At 37.6% G+C, this 25,108-nt stretch overlaps 1 protein-coding gene across 1 annotated transcript; it reads left to right on the top strand.

The window, feature by feature from the left end:
- The first annotated feature begins 403 nt into the window (after positions 1-403).
- On the top strand, positions 404-22,994 carry col1a2 (collagen, type I, alpha 2). Its single transcript, XM_063014065.1, has 49 exons — positions 404-594; positions 3,490-3,527; positions 4,063-4,146; positions 4,679-4,735; positions 4,860-4,904; positions 4,997-5,050; positions 5,135-5,188; positions 5,842-5,895; positions 6,338-6,391; positions 6,613-6,666; positions 7,079-7,123; positions 7,234-7,332; positions 7,423-7,476; positions 7,626-7,724; positions 7,815-7,859; positions 9,461-9,559; positions 9,674-9,727; positions 9,823-9,930; positions 10,028-10,081; positions 10,186-10,284; positions 10,943-10,996; positions 11,097-11,195; positions 11,355-11,408; positions 11,513-11,566; positions 11,663-11,716; positions 12,976-13,029; positions 13,178-13,222; positions 13,330-13,428; positions 13,537-13,644; positions 13,767-13,820; positions 13,913-13,966; positions 15,639-15,692; positions 15,820-15,873; positions 15,961-16,068; positions 16,187-16,240; positions 16,335-16,388; positions 17,538-17,699; positions 17,829-17,936; positions 18,058-18,165; positions 20,021-20,074; positions 20,185-20,292; positions 20,424-20,477; positions 20,565-20,672; positions 20,816-20,869; positions 20,955-21,062; positions 21,157-21,403; positions 21,615-21,799; positions 21,902-22,144; positions 22,576-22,994. The coding sequence occupies exons 1-49, from the start codon at positions 525-527 to the stop codon at positions 22,720-22,722; spliced, it is 4,059 nt and encodes a 1,352-aa protein (XP_062870135.1). The 5' UTR covers positions 404-524; the 3' UTR covers positions 22,723-22,994.
- The last annotated feature ends 2,114 nt before the right edge of the window (positions 22,995-25,108 follow it).

Here is a 25,108-nt window from a genome sequence, read left to right as displayed (position 1 = left end):
AGAGCGCTGCGTAAAAGCGCAGGCATCTCCAGTGAGGAGCTGCAGAGCTGTCCGGCTCCAGCACCAGCAGTAATATAAACCCATTGCACAGTGGCATCTCAAATATGACTGGATAAAAAAACGCACGGGTTCCGGAGATCTTCAGTGTCCACGTCCTCAAAAGAATGGATCTAATTAAAAGGTTGAACACATCACGAGCAGCCGGCTGCCAAAGTTTGCGGGGAGAGACAGAGGGCTGGGACGATGCGCATCACGTGACCAGTTCGGGCTGTTCTGGGCTCCTGACTCCTCTAGAGTTGCTCTCATGCCATTGGTGCAGCTGGGGTCGATTGACGCGCAGCCTTAGGTACCTCCTGCCGTATAAATAGGGCTGATTAGACTTTGTTATTCCAGCATCACGGCAGCAGGTTTCCCGCTACGTTTGGAGTTGTAACTTTGCATCACCACGGCTGTATGCCTGCTTGAGAAAGAGTGGTGAGATACCCAGGCACCGCGGCACAAGGAGTCTGCATGTCGGACTAAACATGCTCAGCTTTGTGGATACCCGGATTCTGTTGCTGCTTGCAGTGACTTCGTACCTAGCATCATGCCAACAATGTAAGTTTTAAATGTGCCTTTTTCTTTTTATTGGGTGTCTTCCAAGGACCCTTAATCCTTAATTATTTCTTATGCTGAGTGAGGATCCAGGCTTGACTTTGCCACTGAATGAGTCGACCTGAGGAAAAGAAAAAAATCCATAGGAATTTAGTGCTTTTAAAGGATGCTTTTTTTTTTTAATATATATCTTTTGCATTCTTAAATGAAAACAAGTCACCTGAATTTAGAAATGACTAGGTTATATAAGTAATACACCTTGAAGGAAATAGTATCTTCTTGAAATTAGTCTTTATTTTTCTTAAACACTCAGGTTTGGGCGTTTAAATTTGATGTAGTTCAAGCTCCTGAACATCTTACTCTAACCAAAAACACGTCCCCTGCTGGGCAAAATTTGGTATTGCATGTATTGGCTATGGTCCTTACTCTTAAAAGCGCATCTTGTATCTTTTTCATATTAATAAAAATTGAACTATACATCAAATACAAAACTGTTGCGTAAAGAAAGTTAATTGGAAGGTACACTTTTAGTAAACATTTTATTTGCTCATGTGAAAATTGACATGATGTGATTTTTTTTAGTGCTCATTTAATCAGCTGATGAATAAAATATCTTTTTAGTTAACATAAATAGCAACATGCTGATAGGGAATTATTCTCAAATGGATTGAAATTCACTGAAAAGGATGCCAACATATTGCAGCGAAAAGTCAGACAATCCAAAATGCTGCACTTTTAATTAAAACTGTATTATAATCATTATTATTATCATTAGTATTATTATTAGCACCTTAAAAATGTAACTTCTTTATTAAACGCATTTTGTGGGGAAAAAAAAGTGGGTGGGGTGGTGTGTTGGCTTAGAATAAAAAGCCTGGATGCCCCATCTGGTGGAAAATCAGCGACATGACGACTCCACCCAAAAGTGCAAACGTACCAAATAGTATTTTAGAACAGAGCGCCACTTCTGGTTGTAAGGAGAACTGCAATATACAGTATTGGGTTTGAAGAACCAGTTAGCCCCACCCAGGGGTAGGGGGCATTTAACTCCTCCTGAAGGGGGCCACAAATCACTGATGCCTACTGGATGACCCATAACATGTAATGTATCCATAAGGCCTAACATGCTAACAACACTTGTCATTTAAACCAGAGTTTTGACATTTTTCTCATATCATCTATAAAAAAAAAAAAAAAAAAAAAAAAAAAAAATATATATATATATATATATATATATATACATATATTTGTTTTCAAATGTTAAATGGTTTTGCATGATATTCTCATTAATAATAATAGTTATGATTGTATATACTTTGTAATACTAGCATTTTCCAGTATTTGTACTATACAAGTCATATCAAAATTGGTGACAGTAGTACAGATCCATAAACATGAGTCAGCTGAGGGCTGCTGCTTTAGAAAATGTAGTTGTGTTGTTCAGAACACAGCGTTTCCATTAAATTTTTTTTTAGTACAACACATTTGATCTCAAGTGTTTTCTGAAGTGTTTCTTAATAATTGTGTTTTTTAATAATTCAGGCTGTGCAACACTTTTCAAATATGCACTACTTAAAGCAGTTCAATGTATATCAAAGCTCAATATGCAAGTTATTTAAAATAGACATTAATGAAATGAAAAAGGATAAAACATTAAAGGGGTGCATATTTATTAATTTTTGTCTATTTAGTACTTATATGAAAGAATGAAGTTGTTTTATGTCACCAAGAAGATTACTATAAAGCAATTTAGTACTGTTTTCTAACTGATGGTTTCTTCCTCTCTCTCCCTCTGTTTCTACATGCTTCTTCTCCTCCTGTTTCATCACAGCGGTCAGTACACTTACATATAACATTTTAAGTAACATAAAAACAAAGTTCTTACCTATTTTATCTGATTCCATATAATAATGAGTGATATTCCATGAACAGAACCATGGCCACCTCAAATACACTGCAGCAAAAGTACATTTTTCTGCTATGCAAGATTTTTTTTTCTTTCCTGTCACAAGGAGAAAACGAAAAGTTCCTATTGGCTAAGTTGAATGTCAGTGAAATTAAAAACCACCCATTTTAAAGACCACTGGGCAGGCTGCTTGGGCACAATGAACCTTTTCAGGTGGCTGTCTGAAGGTGAGGCCTTTCAGCATTATCAACATAGTGTGGACATTCCTCAGATTAACCATGTTACCCAGTTTGTTATCCATTAAAAAATAGTTGATACGTTCTCCATCATTGTACACTAAGGTGGATTGCTCATTGGAATATCACACAAATGTTCACTTATGTTGATGCCTATTAGAAAAACACACCAACTATGTCATGTTGGAATGTTTTAACAGGGCCTTTGCATTCCTATAAGCATCTGTGCTGCAAATGTCCCAGAATACATAACATGTGAACTGTTTAGTTCTAATCAGTAATACTAGACCACATCTATAAATGTGCATGCCTTATCAGATTTTAGTAAGCTTTATTGTTATATAATCTGATTGTTTAATATTTGAAGAGATTAAATTAATAATTGTTGCATTTATTTATCTTTCTTCTTGTCTAGGCATACACAAAGGTGAGCATAATTTTCTATGATTATAATGGTGGTAGTGTGGCATGTGTGAATTTGCATAAGTTAATATTATTCACACAGTTGATTATACGTTATCACTAGTGTGTAAAAACAAGACCTTTTCCCAGTGCTTTTCCCCAACCCAAACTTAAGTATATTAATGTATCTAACACATTTTAAGAAGTAGCTCTAAAGCTAGTATGTTAGTTCTAAATCTAAACAAAAACCAACAAATGTTTGCTTTTGAATGCTAATAAGGACATGTATATAAATATTGTACTAACATATGGATTTACTGACTCAGTGGCCTTATGTTTTGATTTGTAAATAGGGCCCAAGAGGAGATAAGGGACCAAGAGGCGACAGAGTAAGTCAGAAATATGATTCTGTTTTTTGTTTATTAGTTTTTACATAAGTCATTTGTTTTTAAATGTTTGTTTTTAAATGAGGTCTTGAATTATAGCTTCAATGAGATCATTGGCCAAGCCATGTTGTACAAACAAAACTCACCTTCAAAATACACCACTGATTGTAGAAGTACTGGCCTGGTAACCTGGCAGAAACCACATTGCATTGAACATCGTTGTAACAAGCAAAATCTTAGTATTTTAATTTACAAAACAACAACAACAAACAAACATTTGTCCATTTGGCCAATACCTTTTGACTGTGTTGGTTATTTTATGAGTTGCTATATTATTAAACAAATATTATAGTAGTAAAACATCTGTAAGTAATTAGCAACAGGAAAAACAAGTAACTAGCAACAGGAGAAACAAACTAAACTGTAACATAAACAGTAAACGGTAAAATGTAAAGTTGCTGTATTTGGCAGCTCCAATATTGCTTCCAGTTTCATGCTAAATTTCCAATGTATATTTAGCATATTTATTTTTTACCAGGGTCCAAAAGGACCAGATGGCAAACCCGGCAAACATGGACTTCCTGGGCCTCCCGGCCCTCCTGGCCCCCCTGGTCTTAGTGGAGTAAGTTGTTATGTTTTTTTCACACTGTTTGCTTAGTAATGCACTGCAAAAACCGTATCAAGTAAACCATATGTATGTAATAATTCTAATTCTGAAATGAATACATGGTATTTCAGCCTAATCACTCATGCTTGTAACTATAATTTGTCTACCAGTACAGTAAAGTAATGTTATTTAATAATTATTTGATTGTATTGCATTTAATTACCTAAACGTCTAAAAAATGGCCACTAACTGCTGTAAAAGTCATTTGAAAATGACTAATTGACAAATCTAAGTGAAAGGTGTAATTTTTGCAGCATAAAAAGAATGTATTCTGTGTTTTTATTGACCCATGAAGGGGGTGTTTAAATAACCTGACCCTAACCTGATGACCTAATGACCTTTAATATGTTAACCTTTAATGACTTCATGTGTCATCATTTAAAGGTTCCAAGACACTTTTCAAATATGGTCTTTTATCTAAGTAAATGCAATCTGTACTATCTGCTTATATGTTTGAGTAATTGAATTTTGCCTTGATTTTGAACAGAACTTTGCTGCTCAGTATGATGGCTCTAAAGGACCTGATCCCGGCCCTGGACCTATGGTGAGCACCAGTGCTAAAACATGCAATAGAAGAATTTAGATTTATAATTACAACCATGTCCCTTAGCCCCATCTTACTTTTTTTTTTAAAAATTCAATAAAGCACATGTATTTTTTCCTTGTAGGGCATGATGGGAGCCCGAGGACCTTCTGGACCACCTGGTCCACCTGTAGGTGGCATTATGTGTAACAAGATAATTCTATGTACAGAAATTTTTTTTTTTTAATCTAAGATTAATCAAATATTTTCCTCAATTCAAAGGGACCCCAAGGTCTCCAAGGACATGCTGGTGAGCCTGGCGAGCCTGGACAGTCTGTAAGAAAATTAGCTTTATTTTATTTTATGGCACAGGTTGGCACAGAAAATTATTTAGCATTAATTTAATTTTTTTTTTATTAGGGCGGAGTTGGATCCCGTGGACCCCCTGGGCCTTCTGGCAAGAATGGTGAAGATGTGAGTATTTTATTATATGTCTGTAAATTAGTCAGTGACATCATGCAATTTTTTTGTATCTTAGAATAATTGTTGAACATGACATATTACTTTATTTTTTACTTTATTTCCAAACTTATCAGGTGCTGCAAGCATCTGACCATACATTCATTAAAAGGAAAAGAAAACATTTTAAAAGCAATTGTCATATAACAGTTTACGGATCATTAGGGACATTTATTTTTCAATAATTCAGGCTTTCTTAAACCTAGGGAAAATCTGCATATTAGAAGAAATTGGTATTGCATTCCAGAAACATTAATATGAAGATGTCTTGTTATCAATATAAGTAAATGCACACATGCACACATTTGAGTAAAATGACAAAGGTTTATACAGGTTTCCATTTATATGCCAAAATATACATTAAAACATGTATTATTTACCCATGGTTGAGTCACATGTCATTTACTGTGTGTTAAATGAATTAGGTTGTTAAGTACTAAATGTATAACCTTATAGGAGCTACAAAACAAATTATAGTTATACAGTGAATAGAGTTTTAAGGACACTTCAGTGCATATCCTGCATTTCATACATTGTTTTGTTTTAAATTAGCTTATTTATTATTTTCTTAAATGTATTTGATGGAATTCTCTGTAACTTTTATGTAGGGTAACAATGGCAGACCTGGAAAGCCTGGAGACAGAGGAACTGTTGGACCCCAGGTAAGTCACCTCTTAGACTAGTACAATTTAAATTTGCATCTATATTTAAGTATAATTTGCTTCAGTCATTAGGATAGTCTCAAGGCTGGAAATAGAACTGACCAATTAATCAAGCTTAAATTAACTGTTATATTTATGTCTGCACTATAGAGAGACATTTATGCTTTACAGCCATACATAAATGATTATATTAGAGATGCAACACAAAGACAAACTGCTAGGTTAAATCAGGTGTGTCTGAGCAGAGGCATCATCACTCCAAAATCAAAAATTTTACATTGTGAATTACATGATTGGCATATTGATGCTTTGTGTTCTATCTGGCTAGTGTCCTGTAGAGTTGTTAGTAATTTATATTAAAATTCATAAGCTGGCAAAATAGGTAAATACCAAATAATAAACAAATACATCTAATGCTAATATTCCATTTTTTGTGTTATAGGGTGCTCGTGGTTTCCCAGGAACTCCTGGACTTCCAGGCATGAAGGGACACAGAGTAAGTAATACTTCTAAAGTAATTATTTTGTTGCAAAGGTTTTATTGTATACATTACGATTTCGTTCAATGCAGATAATTTGATATGAACGTTAAAGCTTTATTGTTTACAACATAAATTATCTTCAACAAAGCATTTGCATAATGCATTAATATTATAAACAAATCAAATTTAATCAAAATTCATATATGATTTTCTTCAATTATTTTCTGTCTCTGTAGGGCTACAATGGTCTTGATGGACGCAAAGGAGAGCCTGGTGGTATGGGCACTAAGGTAAAATTGATTTATATCAATATTAAAACAAAAACAAACTAAAATTAAAACCTTTACATTATTTATTTGAATCAGTCGGTTCTGTTATTCATATTCATATGTTGGTTCTGTTGTACATAATATATCAGTGTACATTAAATATGAATAACAGTTTCATTACCATTAAAAATTTTGATTTCATACCATTAAAACATTTAATTTAGGGGGGGAAATGTGATTAAGCAAAACAAATTGAAATACAACATTTACCAGAAAAAAATATCTGTTATAATGCCATTTCTTGTTGTTTTTTAATAAAATACAGGTTTTACACTGGCATCCCCATCTGAAATCTGTTGATTGTAACCATTTTCAACAGCTTCGCTTCACTTTAAACTTTTCAACTGTTTGAACCCACTTTTTTCTCTTTTAGGGTGAGAATGGAGCTCCTGGAGCTAATGGAACCCCTGGACAGAGAGTAAGTTATCACTTGTCTAAATTTAAATGCATATTACATCTAACTTAAATTTTAAGACTATTTAGTCTTTTTATTAGATGTTTTTAGAATATGTATTTGTGTTTGTACAGGGTGGTCGTGGTCTTCCTGGTGAGAGAGGCCGAGCTGGTCCTGGTGGTCCGGCTGGTGCCCGTGGTTCTGATGGTAACACTGGTCCTGCTGGCTCTGCTGTACGTATTTGATCTTTAATATGTCTGACCATCTCCTCATTCAACTATTGAACTCAATCTAAAACAATATTTTTGAACCTTTCTTTTCAGGGTCCTCTGGGCTCTGCTGGCCCTCCAGGTTTCCCAGGCGCACCTGGTCCTAAAGTAAGTGCATTTCTTTTCTATAAGCTTACCATCATGTCATTACTTATACCAATCAGTGAATTAGCTAAAGGCCAAATTTTGAAATACTAGTGGATTGACAGTAAACAATTTGTCAGTGCCCTCATTTTTTTTAATCTTATATCTACTAGGGAGAGATTGGACCTGCTGGTTCCACTGGACCATCTGGACCTCAGGGACAAAGAGGAGAGCCTGGTTCAAATGGTGTTGCTGGCCCAGTTGGTCCAACTGTAAGTATGCAGACTACTTGATACTTTAATAATTATAGTCATGATAACATGAAATGAAAGGACTGACATTCTCTTTCTACTTTTCTACAGGGTAACCCTGGTGCCAATGGTATTAACGGTGCTAAAGGAGCTACTGTAAGTATGCACTAAAACTGATACATTTTCATTGATTTTTATTAATCACATATCCTATTTATCATTCAAAAGAGACCCCCATAGCACTGGTGAACTATTCTAAGCACTGCAAAAACACATAACATGGCAATGATGCCATGCTGGGAGTGTGTTGTTCTGGTATGAGTGTATAAGTGCAGCAGTGTTGCTAAGAATTTTAAACACTGTTAGGACTCTTTACATGTGCGGTTGGAGACTTGAGCTCTTTTAATGCACAATGTGAGTTAATCTTTCTCTAGTCTTTTACCAGCAGACACTCTCTGATCTCAAGATGCTGTCTTGACATTGAGGTGTTTAAAAACCCCAGCTACACTGTTGCACCTGATACGCTAATTTCAGTACAAATACCCTTTAGCATACTAGCGTCCACGGTGGCTAAGTGGGTAGCACTGTCGCCTCACAGCAAGAAGGTCGTGGGTTCGATCCCAAGGTGGGGCAGTCCGGGTCCTTTCTGTGTGGAGTTTGCATGTTCTCCCCATGTCTGTATGGGTTTCCTCCGGGTGCTCCGGTTTCCTCCCACAGTCCAAAGACTGAAGAAGAAGTGAGGTGAATTGAAGATACTAAATTGTCCATGACTGTGTTCAATATAACCTTGTTTGAACTGATAAACCTTGTGTAATGAGTAACTACCGTTCCTGTCATGAATGTAACCAAAGTGTAAAACATGACGTTAAAATCCTAATAAACAAACAAAGAAACATACTAGCATCATTGCAGTGCTGAACATCATCTGGTCGGCGTCCTATGTTTGTCCCTTTTAAATGAAAATGGGGTACAGAGTGGGTGACAAAGAGTACAGAGCAACAGATTGAATATAGTTAGTAGCTGTATACCAACAAAGTTATGTATGTCTGTATGGTAGGTGTAACATATAAAATATTGTAAATAGTTTATATGTGTACCTAATAAAGTAATCAGTGAGTGTAGAGATTAAAAAATCAGTGTATATTCAGCCACTCCCATGTGAATACAGAAATAAAATGACCTAACATGGACAAAGTGTCATAAAGGTCATGCATTAGACACCTAGTGCATATGCCTTGCATTAAATTACCATTTTACATCATCAACCAAATGTGGTCAGTACCTATTTTGTGCTATTCCCACTTTTAAGGTTTAAATGTATTTTAGTATTGTCAGTAATTGACAACAATCTGCCATTACAATATAATACCTATAAAAAGTACAATTTAAAAAAATTGTCTGTCAGTCTGGACACAGTACATGATTGACATTGTAAATAAACGTATTAATTTATTGGAGGTAGTCCCAAAATTAGAAGATGTATTGGCTGTCTAAAATAAGCACACAAACAGAGGCTGATGGGAAAAATGAAAATTAGAGTGGATAGTTGAATTTTATAGCTAGTAACAAAGCATAATCTCTGCTGTTCCAATACTATTAGATTAGTTGTAAGATTTATTTATTGTCAGTTTCATTTTAGCTGGTTTACCAATTTCATTATTTAACTGATACAAGTAGAAAGAAAATGGTTTATTATTATTTATTATTGGTATGTATTTATTGCAAGCTTTGAGTTCACTGTCTAATGATTTGTACAGGGTGCTGCTGGAGCTGCTGGTGCTCCTGGATTCCCTGGCCCAAGAGGAGGCCCTGGCCCACAAGGATCTTCTGGACCTGCCGGTCCAAGAGGCCTTTCTGTAAGTTCCACCTAACTAGACCTGAGTACAAAAACGAGCATTAAATACTCGTACACACAGTACACATTTTGAGTTCTAAGAGTAAAGTATTGTTTTGAATGCTTTTGCTCATAGGGTGACCCTGGACCCGTTGGAGTGAAGGGTGATGCTGGTCCCAAGGGTGAGCCTGTAAGTATAATGAGACCTTGTATTTCATTCCCATGCATGGATTAAACATTGTATTACCTGGTGTGCCCCAACAACTTGGTGGTTGTTCTGTGCAGGGTAGCTCTGGTCCACAGGGACCTACTGGTGCTTCTGGTGATGAGGGCAAGAGAGGACCTAATGGTGAGCAGGGACCATCTGGCCCTGCTGGCATGCGTGGACCCAGAGTGAGTTTTGTTTTATATATTTATGATGAAACTATAAGTATACGTGTAAGAAATTCTGATATTCACTCTTTACTGACTTTGTGACACTTTCATTAAGGGAGCTGCTGGAAGCCGTGGTCTTCCCGGTGCAGCTGGTAGAGGTGGCCCAATGGTAAGAATGATGTCATATTTGATATTAAACTTTATTACATTTAATATTAAGTATATTTTTAGTTAAATGGACTACTAATACTGCTTTCTAAATTTCCTCCATAGGGTATGCCTGGAACAAGAGGTGCTTCTGGCCCTGCTGGCGCACGTGGAGGCCCTGGTGATCCTGGCCGTGCTGGTGAGCCTGGCCTGGTTGGAGCCAGAGTAAGTACTAGAAAACAATACAGCTAGCACTTTCAAGTGGCAAAACAATTTGTTCAATATGCTTGCCCTAAAACTGGAATATCACAATTTCAAAATTTTGACAGTGCTGTAGAACCTACACCTAATAGTGCAGTGGTAAATACTTTGCCCGATAGTCTGGGAAAGTTTGATTTTGGCATTGGCTTATCCACTGCCATTTGTGACAAGGATGCCAAGGAAGCATAAATAATCCTGCTCTCCACTCAGTGTTATTGCACTCTCTAAATGATTGATACGATGACATCTGTCAATTAACTGAAACTAGCCCATTGCTGGCACAAGTAATTACATGGATAGAGAATAGATCAGTTACAGCTGTTCTCCAGGTGTGTCCAGCTGCATTAGTAAATATAATTTGGGGGTAAATTGAGTGCTTAATTAAAAAAAAAAGCTTGTTATTAGTTATCCTTCTAAACAGGCAGATTTAGTTGTGAAGAGAATTAGCCAGCAGGTTGAAACCTGGAAACTAAATAAGTAGCAAATTTGACTGAAATCATATGTCTTATCAATAAGACTACAAATGCATCATGCACAGGCAGCTTTATAGTGCTAATCATTTGTGAAATAAATGTCTTTTGAAGGGCACTGTTCATTAATTTCTTTCTATCTCTGCACATAGGGTCTTCCTGGCAGCCCTGGCAATGCTGGACCCCAAGGAAAGGAGGGACCTGCTGTAAGTATCCTCTAGTAGAACAGCCAAGCTATAGCTCATATTAATACCAAGAGATTTAGTAAAGAAAAAGGTTTTCTAATAACTGTGTCTCCGTTTTCAGGGTCCTCCTGGTCAAGATGGTCGTTCTGGCCCACCTGGCCCCACTGGACCTAGAGGCCAGCCCGGTAATATTGGATTCCCTGGCCCTAAAGGACCCTCTGTAAGTATTGATAATTGTGTATATCCATTACATATATACCAAACCATTATGAATATAAATAATATAATGTAAATAATGTTATTACGAAATATAATATAATAATATTGAAAATTTTCATCGAGAGCAAATCTGGTCACACATCTCTATGTCTTTCTTTAGGGTGAGTCTGGCAAACCTGGAGACAGAGGACCTGCCGGACCTAATGGTCTAAGAGTAAGCATTGTGTCATTTTATATGCCTTTTACTAGCATCAACACTGATAGATGTGTGATGGTCATGTAATTGTGTTGTAACTGAAATACCTGTTTCATTCTTAGGGTCCTCCTGGTCCTGATGGCAACAATGGCCCTGCTGGTCCCCCTGGAGTTACTGTACGTAGATTTTCAGAATCATGCCTGAATTTTGCTAATAACTTGATTGCTCAATGTGAGGTCTCTAATAATGTTGATTTTTGCTTTGACTTGCAGGGTGGATTTGGTGAGAAAGGAGAGCAAGGACCTGCTGGTTCTCCAGGTTTCCAGGTATATATCTAACTTTTAATCATTTATTTAATGCCATTTATTCTGAATTAGCTTTTTACAGATTTTACAGATTACAGGTTTTTACATGCATCTGTCAGAGTAAAAATTAAATTGGTTTTTGGTTTGATTTTTAGAGCTAGTAATTAGAACTTGTATGAAGTTAAAAAGCCTAAAAATGCTATTTTTTAACCATGCAGAGAAATGACAAAAATTGCCCCAACACATAGGACTGCACATAGGCAGTGCTAACATATATATTTTATTTATTTTTATTTCGGCTGCTTCCATATTTAGGGGTCAATGCAGGGGATCATTTTGGTCCGCATAGCTGATCCAGCACAATTTTTATGCCAGATGCCTGCATGGGCTTGGGACCAGCATTGAGAGGGCTATGACAATTGCACCTTTCAATGACTAGCCTGTTCAGCCATCTCCTCACCCCCTGCGAACCCAGACATAGCAATCATGTCTGTGTTGATGACTGGCCAATAGCACTGCTGAGATTCACACCTCAGAGCTAGCGCGTTTTACTTTTGTGCTAACCAAACACCTATAGGCAGTGCTAAATAAACAGTTAAAATGTTATTTAATGCATTTAAATAATAACAAATAATAAATCTACACAAAAAGAAATCTGTGGCCCCTGACAGATTGACTTATTATGACTATAGATTAATGCATTAATGTGTGGCCTGCATAAATAGATTTTTTTCAACTCATTTTGATTATTTGCAGCTCATTGTAGCTAAGCTAACAAAAAAGTTAATTATCACTGTTGTACAAGGGCTGTTTCTTTGGATTTTAGTTTAACCAGATTACATTTCTTAAAATGCCTCCAATAATGCATACCATATTAGGTTTACTTTAAAACAGTACATTTAAACGAGTGGGAATGTCTAAACCTTTTTTTTTTTAATCCTGACCAGGGTTAGTTACTGAGTTACACTTGACACCTGTTGAGGTGACTGATTTAAAACACTGCAATTAAGTTACAAAGAAAGGAACTACTGGCCAAGCATGCATTAAATCAGTGGAACAGCCCCACAGTGCAGTCTTTTAAGATTACAAGTAAAAGTAAATCACTCTGATAAGGCGTGCTAGAAAAAGAAATAACAGTTGGTTAACAGACTCAAGTGTTTGAAATAAAATATTTTTAGGTCACATGATGTGTGATTGAACTATAGTGGAGTGGGCTAAAAGTGTAATATAAGCAGGTTTTGAATGTGTGTGTCACTCATTACTTTCTCCCATCATTAAAGGGTATTCCTGGACCTCCTGGCTCAGCTGGTGAGGTTGGCAAACCTGGAGACAGAGTAAGTACATTTTACAGTGATTATGATAAACTAAAAAAGTAGAATTTTTTTATTTTAAATCATTAATGCGTTATGGGAGCCTATACTTGTTTCATTTGTTTTGGTTATCAAAAGGTAAGCTAATTGAAATGCTGATTTTACTTGATAGGGTATTCCTGGAGATCAAGGTGTATCTGGGCCTGCTGGTGCTAAGGTATGACATTTTTATTTTATTTTTATGCACTGACCATTCATGCAATAAAATTTTATCCCTAAAACGACTTGCTCATCATCTTCTACTCCTTTTATGTTTACATGTAGGGAGAGCGTGGTACCTCTGGTCCTGCTGGTGCTGTGGGTGCCCAGGGACCAATTGGTTCTCGTGGTCCTTCTGGTCCTCCTGGCCCTGATGGAAACAAGGTCTGTCATTTGTGTTACTGCTTTTAATGATTATATTTTTCTTATTGCATTTGAAGTGTGTTTTACCCAATTGCTGCATGTGTAAGAAAAAATTTATATGTTGTTTAGGGTGAGCCTGGTGCTGCTGGCCTTTCTGGTGCCCCAGGACACCAGGGACCTGCTGGTATGCCTGGTGAGCGTGGTGCAGCTGGTACTCCTGGACCTAAGGGTGAGAAGGTTAGTTCTAAAGCGGGTATTTAGTCTTCTTTTATGACAACATCATATTCAGAGCTTTTTAGCATTTTTTCTATGTCTGATTTAATGTCAAAATGTGTTTTTTCCTTCACTTTTCCATTCAGGGTGAGTCTGGTTACAGAGGCCTAGAGGGCAATGCTGGAAGAGATGGTGCTCGTGTAAGTTCCATCACAAGCTCCTTTAAAAATTTTTATAACTCAATAGTTATTAAATAGTTATTCAATTCATAACTTTTTTTTCTTTTAATCAGGGTGCTCCTGGACCCAGTGGACCTCCTGGACCTGCTGGTGCTAATGGAGATAAGGTAAAGCATGTGGAGCATCAAAGGCGAGGTGAAAGCGTGTTTCCATACCCAAAAAAAGCTCACCAAATCATACCAAATAGCACATCAAATCTAAAATAACACTAACATTATGTAAAAGAATGCCTATATAAAACAGAAATAATGTATGTACATTGTAGTTTCATTTAGTACTGCTCACACTGCTTGGCGTGTACACTGCCTCCAAAACAGCTTTGTGCAAAACAAATACTGAACACTGTGCTTTTCACCCTTCTTTTATAAAAAAACAAAAAAGTTTTTACACTTTGAATCTTGTGAAAACAGGTTATTAATGTAGGTATTTTGATATATATTTATTAATTTAAACAATAAAATACAACATTTAAATATAAATATTAAAAGATTCTGGTTGACACTAATAGTAGTACAGTAGTACACGATTATTTTAGTTTTTTAATATGTTCTTTTTTTGTTTTCATAAAGACTTTAGTCTGGGCAAAAACACATTAATCTATTAATAATTAATACTACTTGTCACAAATGCATTTACCAGTGTTTACCAGTGTTCTTGCATTATTATAAGTTAAAAAGCTGTTGAAATTCAGATTCTGTATTTTAGATTTGACAGTGAAAAAACTGCCCTAGTATTATTAACAGGTGTTGCCTTTGAATTAAATGAACAATTATTAAAGTTTTAATTTTGTTCTGATTCAACTGTAGAAAATTATGTCATTCATGTGGAAATACATACACAATTTTATACTAAGCAGGTTGGTTACACTAATCTAATTTAATTGCACAGCAGATCATAATGAGAAGTGTTATGATGAACACATTATTCAGGTTTTATACAATTTATATGAGTTTAAAGATTTAATAAAAAATTTTATGCATTATACCCAAATCTGTCTCCAAGTCTAGTCATACCCAGTTTACCAGATCGTATGTTACCTCTACTCCTGCAGACCTCCACTCCTGACCAAGGAGGGCTGTAACAAACACACACTCTGACACGTGTGCACTAGTGATCATTTATCCCCTGTCTATCCCATTATCCCGTCTCATTGTGCAGACGCCATCAACCAGCCAGCAGAGGTCATAATTGCAGCAGTTATAAGGAATCTCTCCAGCTCTCCCTCCCCCCCAGACAAGCCAACTATTGTCTGAACTCATAAGTTCGAAATGTCAGCACTGGTGGGCTAGCATATTTTACCGCTGTGCCATCTGAGCACCCTAGATTATTAGATTAACACATTATTAAATTCAAAATACTTCACTAAATGTTGCAAAGCAGTGGTAACTTAATGGTTATGTACTAGTAATCAGATGGTTGCTGGCTCAATCCCTGTCACTTCCAGGTCACCACTGTTAAGTCCCTGAGCAAGTCCCTTGAACCCTCAATAGCTTGCATTGTATTCCTAACAATTGTATGTCGCTTTGTACAAAAATGGCTGCTAAATGGTATAAATGTAAGGTGTTCAAGTATGGAAAGGGGTAGTTAGCATAGATTGGCTGTAGCATAGCAGCATAGAGGTTCAGCATAAATATTGGAATTGATTTCAATTCATTAAACTTAAATCACTTAACTAGATAGAAGTCACTGGCTGCTACATCCACACATTAGAAAGTGTACACATTTGTACACAAAAATGCTGGTAACATTGTAATATTAGACTTGCCTTTTCTCTTTCAGGGTGAGGGTGGCCCTGCTGGTCCTTCTGGCCCTTCTGGTGCTCGTGGTGTTCCTGTAAGCATTTTCAAGATTTTCAAGATAGATTACATATAAAAACAATTTAACTTATTAATTTGTCTTGAGGCAATACAACATCTACTACATTATACATTTATATACATTTCCTGTAATTATCCAATAGGGAGAGCGTGGTGAAGCTGGCCCTGCTGGACCTTCTGGATTTGCTGGCCCCCCTGTAAGTACACATGCATATCTTTGTATCTTCTGACATGCAGCTCTTTTTTGTCATAAAGATAGAATTTAATGTCATGGTGCTTTTTAGGGTGCTGATGGCCAGACTGGTGCTAGAGGCGAAAGAGGCCCTGCTGGTGGAAAGGGTGATGGTGGTCCTCCTGGCCCCGCTGGTCCCGCTGGAAACTCTGGACCTCTTGTAAGTCTAAAAAACTTGTTTTTAAATGATAATTTCTAAGAGATCTAATCTCTGTGTAACAGCTTGGTTAATACACAACACTTCTCTAAAACCATTGGTTATTTGCTGTGTGTTTTAGGGTCCTGCTGGTCCTGCTGGCCCCCCTGGTGCTCGTGGTGACAGCGGACCTTCTGTAAGCACTTTAAGTAACACTTGTGAATACCGTGGTTGTTGTTGTTTCTTAAAATATTTCTCATCTGTAACATTTTACAACTTTTTTGTCCTAGGGTTTGACTGGTTTCCCTGGTGCTGCTGGCAGGGTTGGTGCACCTGGTCCTGCTGTAAGTATTGCAATATCTTACAGCGCCTAAAATGCTCATAGTAATACTGCACCTAACACTGGGTGGAATAACAGTAGCCTTGGTCAAAGGTTTTCAGGTATGGGGCTGTGGTCTGGGCACACAGCTTTACCAATGATATTTACCCAATCGATCAGTGGAATAAAACACCCATGAACTAAATTTTCTGTTCAACAAACATGTGCACTAGGGTCACCATATCAAGAGATTTTGGGTAAATTAGGCCATTTATAGGGCCACCAATTGTTCTGCACCAGTCTCTAGGTTGGGATAAATTAAGGATTACATCACGTTTTGGTTAAGGATAGTAGGAGTCCATCTCTGGATTTAAATCTATATACCCATTACTTCCATACATGTTCATAATGTGTAAATGTATGTGTGTGTGGAACTATATTAAGACTGAAAGTCACCTGGAGGACTCTGGGAACTGCACCGCCTCACCATAGTTGTTGAAATGCAGACACCAAGACTGTGACTCTGATCAGGCCTCCTGGCTTGCACACCAGAGCAGACACATATCCTCTGCTGGACCTTATTTTTTATGCTATTTGGTCAGTTATTGGTATCACAGTGTCTTATCTTTGTGGTGATGACAGTCACTTTAATTAGGCAAATGAATGTTTTGTCTAAATGAATGGAAGATTTGATTTGAACTATTCCTGGAAGGGGTTATATAGAACACTTAAAACTAGATCTATTTGTTAAAACTCTATTCATAATATTAATATTCATCAAGGCTGTGATTAATGTGATCATGTTTAAAACGAACTGACTCATAATCATGACTTTAGATTGAACCCCTGACTGTGCATCTCAAACTCAGGTATCACAACTGATGCCTATTGTCGAGTTGAAATAACATCGTAGTCTTGTTATAATTTTACATGATTAAATTGTAAATTATTATCATAACTGTATTGGAATTCTGTGTGTAGTGTTGCTGCACTACAAACATTTGAGTTCACTTTGAAATTGATTGGTCTTTCATAAATGCTAAAGGCTATTAAGCATTCTGCATTGTTAAGAAGTTTAGAAATCCTGACATTTAGTACATGTGTTTATTGCCTCTTGATCTAAGCCTAAAAGAGAGGTTGTATTCCATTAACAATAAGTTTTCTTAACTTACAGGGAATTACTGGTCCTCCTGGTGCCAGTGGAGCTGCTGGAAAGGATGGTCCTCGTGGTACTCGTGGTGAGTCTGGACCCGCTGGTCCTCCAGGAGAGAACGGCATGGTTGGACCTCATGGTCTGGCTGGTGATAAGGGAACCCCTGGAGAGACTGGTGGCCCGGTAATTTTTTTCACAATCATTTTATAATCATAATAATTACATCATAATATCATCACTGCATTATATTCATTTTATAATTAAGATTTAAGATGGTCTTTAAGGAAGAATATTTTTCTGTTCTGAACACAGGGACCACAAGGTATTTCTGGACCAAGTGGTCTGAGTGGACCTCAGGGTATCACTGGTCTTCCTGGTTCCAGAGGTGAACGTGGTACTCCTGGTAGTGTTGGTGGTGTTGTACGTATCCTCATATTTCTCTAACTAGTTATATTTAGTGTAACATTCTGAATTTTAGCAAATTGTCCTATGCATTACCTTTCGGCTGATAGCTAACCAAGTAATGTGATGTGTTGCTTAGGGTGAGCCTGGTAGAGTTGGCCCTGCTGGTTCCCCTGGTCCTCGTGGTTCCGCTGGAAACATTGGATTGCCTGGTATGACTGGTCCTCAGGGAGAAGCTGGACGTGAGGTAAGTATACAGGGTCCTATCTTGTTCTAGGGACAAGTTTACTTGTAATACTAAATATGGTTCTTAGCTACAGTACAGGAGGGGCGAAGCAGGCAATATGGGGGCTAATCACTGTCAAACTTTTTGCATCAGTAAGACAAGGACAAAAATGAATTAAGGAGAGTTGAATTAAGAATAACAGCAAACAAACCATTACTATCACAAAAAATTGGGACTGTGGGAATTTGCATCATAACTTTATATATAAATTAGCTCTCCTGGTAGAATTTATTAGACCAGCAATTCTCAAATTGTCTTGTGTTTTGGAGCATCTCATATATGCTTTTAACAAAGGTAAAGTAAGTAATGGTCCTAAGTAATTAAACAATTGTTTTACCAGGTGTAGCTAATTCTTAGAAATATAACTTTACCAATCCATACTACATGCTGGTAAGTTATTTTTCATTCAGTCAGCTTCAATAACTACTTTATAATTATTAGGCTCCAGATTGTTCCAGAACTTTCCCTGTTACACTGGATCAGGGTGGAGTGCACTCTGGACACATCATCAGCCTTGTCAGGGCCACACACACACACTTACTAGCTCACTTATTTCAGCCTGAGAGCATTTAAAAAAATCCACTCCACATACTGGCATATTTCTGGGATGCAGAAAAAAATGATAACCAACCATTATTAGTCAATGGCCAATAATAATCAAAAGCTTATAGCACTTAATCACTAATTTTCATATCAACTTGTCACACATGCATTATTGATTAAAGACAGTGTATCTTAGTGAAAATGACAGTAATATTGAACATGTAAGATGATCATAAACCTGAGCAGAACCAGTTCAGCAGCATGAATGTAGATTTTATACAATAGCTAACAGTCCATTACAAGCACTATTTAAACATGGTCTTCAAATAATAGAGATGCAGTCGGTATATTAAAAATTTCCTGACAACATTAGGGTAGTTATTATAGGATGTTTATCAGAGCTTTATCTACATAATGGAGTTTGATGCAAAACATTTACGATTTTTAACATGCAGTTTGACTCCATAAAAACCTAAACTAACTTCACAATTTGTAATTTTAATCTGCAACAGTTCAGCCATTCATTGTTTAAATGATAAAAATGCTGAAATGTTTGCCTGTTTAGGCTAAAAACTCCTAATGCAGCTGTACGCTGAGTTGGCACATGCACAATCAGGGCGAGTAAGAGTGTGTTTCAAATCAGTGTTCTTGATTGATTGATTGATTTTATTGAACCATTTCACATTTTCTAAATAGATGCAATGCCTCTTATAAGAAACTGAAACAGTCAGGGATAACACAAAAAATCCGTAGACTTATTTCCATTGTGGTCCCTATACATAATCTAGTCCATCAATCAGCAGCAAAGCAAGCTTGACATCATAATACAATCATTATAACATAACACAATATAGTCAATTTAATTCATAAACATTATTAAAACTTTTAATTAACTAACGTCCCCCTTTCATACAACCATTCTTACTCTGCACAGACTCTCAGTTGGAATCAAGTGTGAACTGTTAACAGTTTGAATTTAAATGGCATTTTAACTGACATTAATCAAATAGTTTGTCAGTTATTAGTTAACCGGTTAATCACTGATATCCCAATCAAGAACATCCTCCTAAGAAAGAGTATAGACAAGCATTACAAAAATAGCATTTCCAGTTCAAATGTATTTTAGCATTAGAATTATACAGTGTGTTGCTCAACTGTAATTGGATCTCAGCGTGATTAAATCTCATTTGAATTGTCGTTTTAAAAGAGCAGCATCCTAGAAACATCCTGCGACACAACTACACATTAAGAATCACTTTGTGTTCCTCTATAGGGTAGCCCTGGTAATGATGGTGCTCCTGGACGCCCTGGATCTCCAGGTGTTAAGGTAAGGATATCTAAACAGATATTCAACATGTAAGTTCATTCTCAGTTTGAAATAATGACTTATAATGAGCTGAGTAGCATGTATTTAACTGGTCTGCTTCAAACTGACAGGGTGACCGTGGAGAGCCTGGATCTCCTGGTCCCTCTGGAATGTCTGGTGCCCCTGGACCTATGGGACCTGCTGGATCTGCTGGCAGACATGGAAACCGTGGTGAATCTGTAAGTGTCAGGAACTGAACATAGTCTCTAAAGTACTTGACATTTTATATTCATTAATTTCAGCTGCTGTTTTCCTTGAAGTAGTGTGATAGTAACCTGGCAAACGTAAATAACCACATGCCCTTTTTTAGGGACCTTCTGGATCCGTTGGACCAGCTGGCCCTGCCGGTGCAAGAGGTGCCCCTGTAAGTAAAACACCTACCAAATGTGTTTTTGACACAATGCTTTTCTGAATGACATTTTTTTCTGACATTTCTGTACGTGATGTATAGGGCCCTGCTGGACCCAGAGGTGAGAAGGGTGTGGCTGGAGAAAAGGGAGAAAGAGGCATGAAGGGACTGCGTGGACATCCTGGTCTTCAGGGAATGCCTGGACCCAATGTAAGTGCCCTATCTTAATTGTAGTTTGGGGTGGTACTATTAGTTAAAGTAATGGAGTGTCATGATTAACACCCACTTCTGCATATCTTCTGATTCTGCTGTTTCCATATTACAATTTCTATAACAATGTTTTAATCTTACAGGGTCCTTCTGGTGACAGTGGTCCAGCTGGTCCCGCCGGTTCTTTTGGTTCAAGAGTAAGTAATTTGACTTTCCTTACCATGGCAGTATGTATCTCTGAACTATTTGGCCATGGGTAACATTTTTCTAATTCACTTTTAGGGTCCATCTGGTCCCAATGGCCCATCTGGCAAGGATGGTAGACCTGGCACTAATGGTCCTATTGGACCTGCTGGACACAGAGGTGCACCTGGATCAGTTGGACCATCTGTAAGTAATAATTTTAATGTAAAAAATGTCTAGTGCACTACACTGGGGGACATCCTGAAGCACAGAATAATTAACCTACTGTTTTGATGTAAAGGGACCTCCCGGAATTCCTGGACCTGCCGGACCCCCTGGTGCTGCCGGCGGTGGATATGATGTGTCTGGTGGTTATGATGAATACAGAGCTGACCAAGCTGCTCTCAGGGCTAAGGACTATGAGGTGGATGCCACCATCAAGTCCCTGAACACTCAGATCGAGAACCTGCTCTCACCTGAGGGCTCCAAGAAGAACCCTGCCCGCACCTGCCGTGACATCAGACTCAGCCACCCAGACTGGAGCAGTGGTGAGTGCCTGAAGCTTGTTTAACAATGATCTTTTATTTTACACCAAGCTACTTTATAGATTCATGGTGTTGTGTAATGTTCTGTATGTCATATTGTCATATTACCAACTATGAATCCTTATCATATAATCTGTATTTCTTCTTTGGGATATTTATTGAATCTTAGGTTTCAGAAACCAGGCTTAGTTGTGCTTCTGTAAACTCTTTTTAGGTTTCTACTGGATCGATCCAAACCAGGGCTGCACCATGGATGCCATTAAGGTCTTCTGTGACTTTACCACTGGTCACACCTGCATCCACGCTCATCCAGAAAGCATTGCACGCAAGAACTGGCACAGAAGCACCCAGGAGAAGAAGCATGTCTGGTTCGGTGAGACCATCAACGGTGGCACTGAGGTACATTCAGAATTTCCTCAAGTCCAATATTCAGAAGTGATATATCATTTCACCTGTGGATTTTTATTAATATACAATTTATTCTTTATTTATTATCTCCAGTTTGGCTACAATGATGAGACACTGAGCACACAGTCCATGGCTACACAGCTTGCCTTCATGCGTCTGCTGGCCAACAAGGCTGTCCAGAACATCACTTACCACTGCAAGAACAGCATTGCCTACATGGATGGTGAGAACCGCAACCTGAAGAAGGCTGTCCTGCTCCAGGGCTCCAACGATGTTGAGCTCAGGGCAGAGGGCAACAGTCGCTTCACCTACAGCGTCCTGGAGGATGGCTGCACTGTAAGTTTAATATTTAATACCTGTTTGTCTGTGTTTATTATCAGCACCTACAGTATATGTATAGCAATATGTTTTATTAATTGACTACATTTTAGTTTATGGTTTCCATATTCTGAAGTTGTACAAACTGGGTGTTGCACAGTGGGGCAGCTGGTAGTGTTGGGGCCATAGAGTATCATGGTCCTGGAGACACGGGTAACATGGGTACATGTAATTCTTGCCTCAGATCACTGTCATTTACCTTACACCTTCCAAAAACATGCAAAAATAGATCCTATTTGAATTTGTGAGTAGATAAGATAAGGGTTTGTCTTACATTAAATTTTGAAACATGTGTTCTTTAGCATATTTTAGGAGATCTTTTATGTAATTTTTTGACAAACTTTCATTACTTTTTACTAATATCTGTGTACCTTTGTTTTCCTTTGCAGAAACACACCGGTCAATGGAGCAAGACAGTCATCGAATACAGAACAAATAAACCATCTCGTCTGCCCATCCTTGACATTGCACCTTTGGACATTGGTGGCGCTGACCAGGAGTTTGGTTTGGACATTGGCCCAGTCTGTTTCAAATAAATAGACTCATGATAAATTAAAACGAGAGAAAGAAAAATGAAAAAAATCTCTGCCCTACTTCTCTGTGTTGTTTTTTATACTGAATGCTGATTTCCTCTGCACATCCACTTGCTTAAGCTGGGCTCTATCGGAGAGGACCATTGGACTGTATGGAGCGTTGCACAATACAAATTAATACAGAAGCCCAAAAAGAGATGCTGGGAAACACCATGGTTTGGGACATGGCATCATTTTGTAAAAAATGAAAGTGTAATAAAAACAATGAAAGTATGCATCACTTTGTGGTCTTTATGTATCTTCCAAAGAGGAGGTTTAAAACCACAGTTTCCAAAAGGTTTAAACTACCTCATGCCTGTATAAAGAAAGTAATATTACTAGACCTAAACCACATTCTACTCGTTGGTACTAAGGCTTTAAGTTCTGTCCTGTGTCCAAAGGTGCTCAAACACTTGAAGTGCAGATATATGGTGCTACATTTAAAGCTGTGGAGGAAACCACTTTTACTGTATTACTTTGTATTGATTTTAAGGAGCATTGCACAGGTCTTACTGATAACCCCATTTTTAAGCAGGTGGACAAAATTCCTAAATCTCATGTTTGTTAGTTGGTTGTTTTGTTTTTGAGTTTTGTTTGGATTCCTTTTTTTGTCAAGGCATTTAGTTCTTCTGCATTCCCAGTGTTCCCAACGGCATCACATTTCATCCATCTGAATGGGTCTGGAGGCCTCTCTCTCGCAAAATGAACCACAAAGTTTATTGTACCTATTTTGTATATGTGAGATGTTTAAATAAATTGTGAAAAGTTCTGAAATAAAGCATGTCCAATGTTCTAAAACACAACATTTCACGAGTTACGTGCATTAAAGTGTTTAGAACTGAAATAAACAAAATAAAGCATGACTGTGTTGTTAGAAATGCAACACTAATAACTATTAAGCACAAATTAAAAATTATGCCTGGCTGGCATCATTTGGTATCATTTTGATCTTGTAGTCAAAGTATTTAAGAACGTTCCTTGCTATGTATGTACAGTTTTGCCTCTGTTGTTTGCTACAGGTAATTGCATTTTAAGCAACAGCTTGTTAAAAAATGTATAAAAAAATTTTTTTCTATAACATAAACTAGCCAAAAAAACATTTGGTTCTAAATGTTTAATTCTTTAATTCTGCACTGTACTAATAAGGATAATAAGGAAAAAAGTAGGGGAAGTATGTCCTAATTATCACACACTGATTTTAAATCATACAAGTAGTTCTTTAAGGGAAGGTTATGTTAAATGACATAGTATTACACTGTATGCATTTTGCCATAGCATGACAGTTACGTGACATCATTATATTTAAAAACAACAAACAAAAGTAGATAACACAGCTTAAAGTAGTAGCATCAGTTACTGTATATTTAAACTACTTTTTTTTAGCAAATAGTTAGCTATTACTCTGTGTAGGCATCACACATAGGTAAGACTCAGGTAGAACTAAAATCGCGCTAAAATCCTTTTCTTAACCAAAAAACCTCGTCCAACCCTAAAAAACCCACCCTCCTATGACATTCAGCATGTTTATCTAATGTTACTTTACACTATTTCTTACAGCAGGCTTTCTCAGCTACAAGTACACCTAAACTTTGGAAAATCAGCTCCACCTACCATATAGGATCACTTTGTAGTTCTACAATTACTGACTGTAGTCCATCTGTTTCTCTGCATGCATTGTTAGCCCCCTTTCACCCTCTTCTTCAATGGTCAGGACTCTCCCAGGACCACTACAGAGCAGGTATTATTTGGGTGGTGGATCATTCTCAGCACTGCAGTGACACTGAGATGGTGGTGGTGTGTTAGTGTGTGTTGTGCTGGTATGAGTGTATCAGACACAGCAGCGCTGCTGGAGTTTTTAAATACCGTGTCCACTCACTGTCCACTTTATTAGACACTCCTACCTAGTTGGTCCACCTTGTAGATGTAAAGTCAGAGACGATCGCTTATCTATTGCTGCTGTTTGAGTTGGTCATCTTCTAGACCTTCATCAGTGGTCACAGGATGCTGTCCACGGGGCGCTGTTGGCCGGATATTTTTGGTTGGTGGACTATTCTCAGTTCAGCAGTGACAGTGAGGTGTTTAAAAACTCCATCAGCATTGCTGTGTCTTATCCACTCATACCAGCACAACACACACTAACACACCACCACCATGTCAGTGTCACTGCAGTGCTGAGAATGATCCACAACCCAAATAATCCCTACTCTGTAGTGGTCCTGGGAGAGTCCTGACCATTGAAGAACAGCATGAAAGGGGGCTAACAAAGGATGCAGAGAATCAGATGGACTACAGTCAGTAATTGTAGAACTACAAAGTGCTTCTATGTGGTAAGTGGAGCTGATAGTGACAG

This window comes from Trichomycterus rosablanca, chromosome 2 (genome assembly GCF_030014385.1).
Source record: "Trichomycterus rosablanca isolate fTriRos1 chromosome 2, fTriRos1.hap1, whole genome shotgun sequence".
Taxonomy (NCBI): domain Eukaryota; kingdom Metazoa; phylum Chordata; class Actinopteri; order Siluriformes; family Trichomycteridae; genus Trichomycterus; species Trichomycterus rosablanca.
This window is presented reverse-complemented; position numbering and strand designations above follow the sequence as displayed.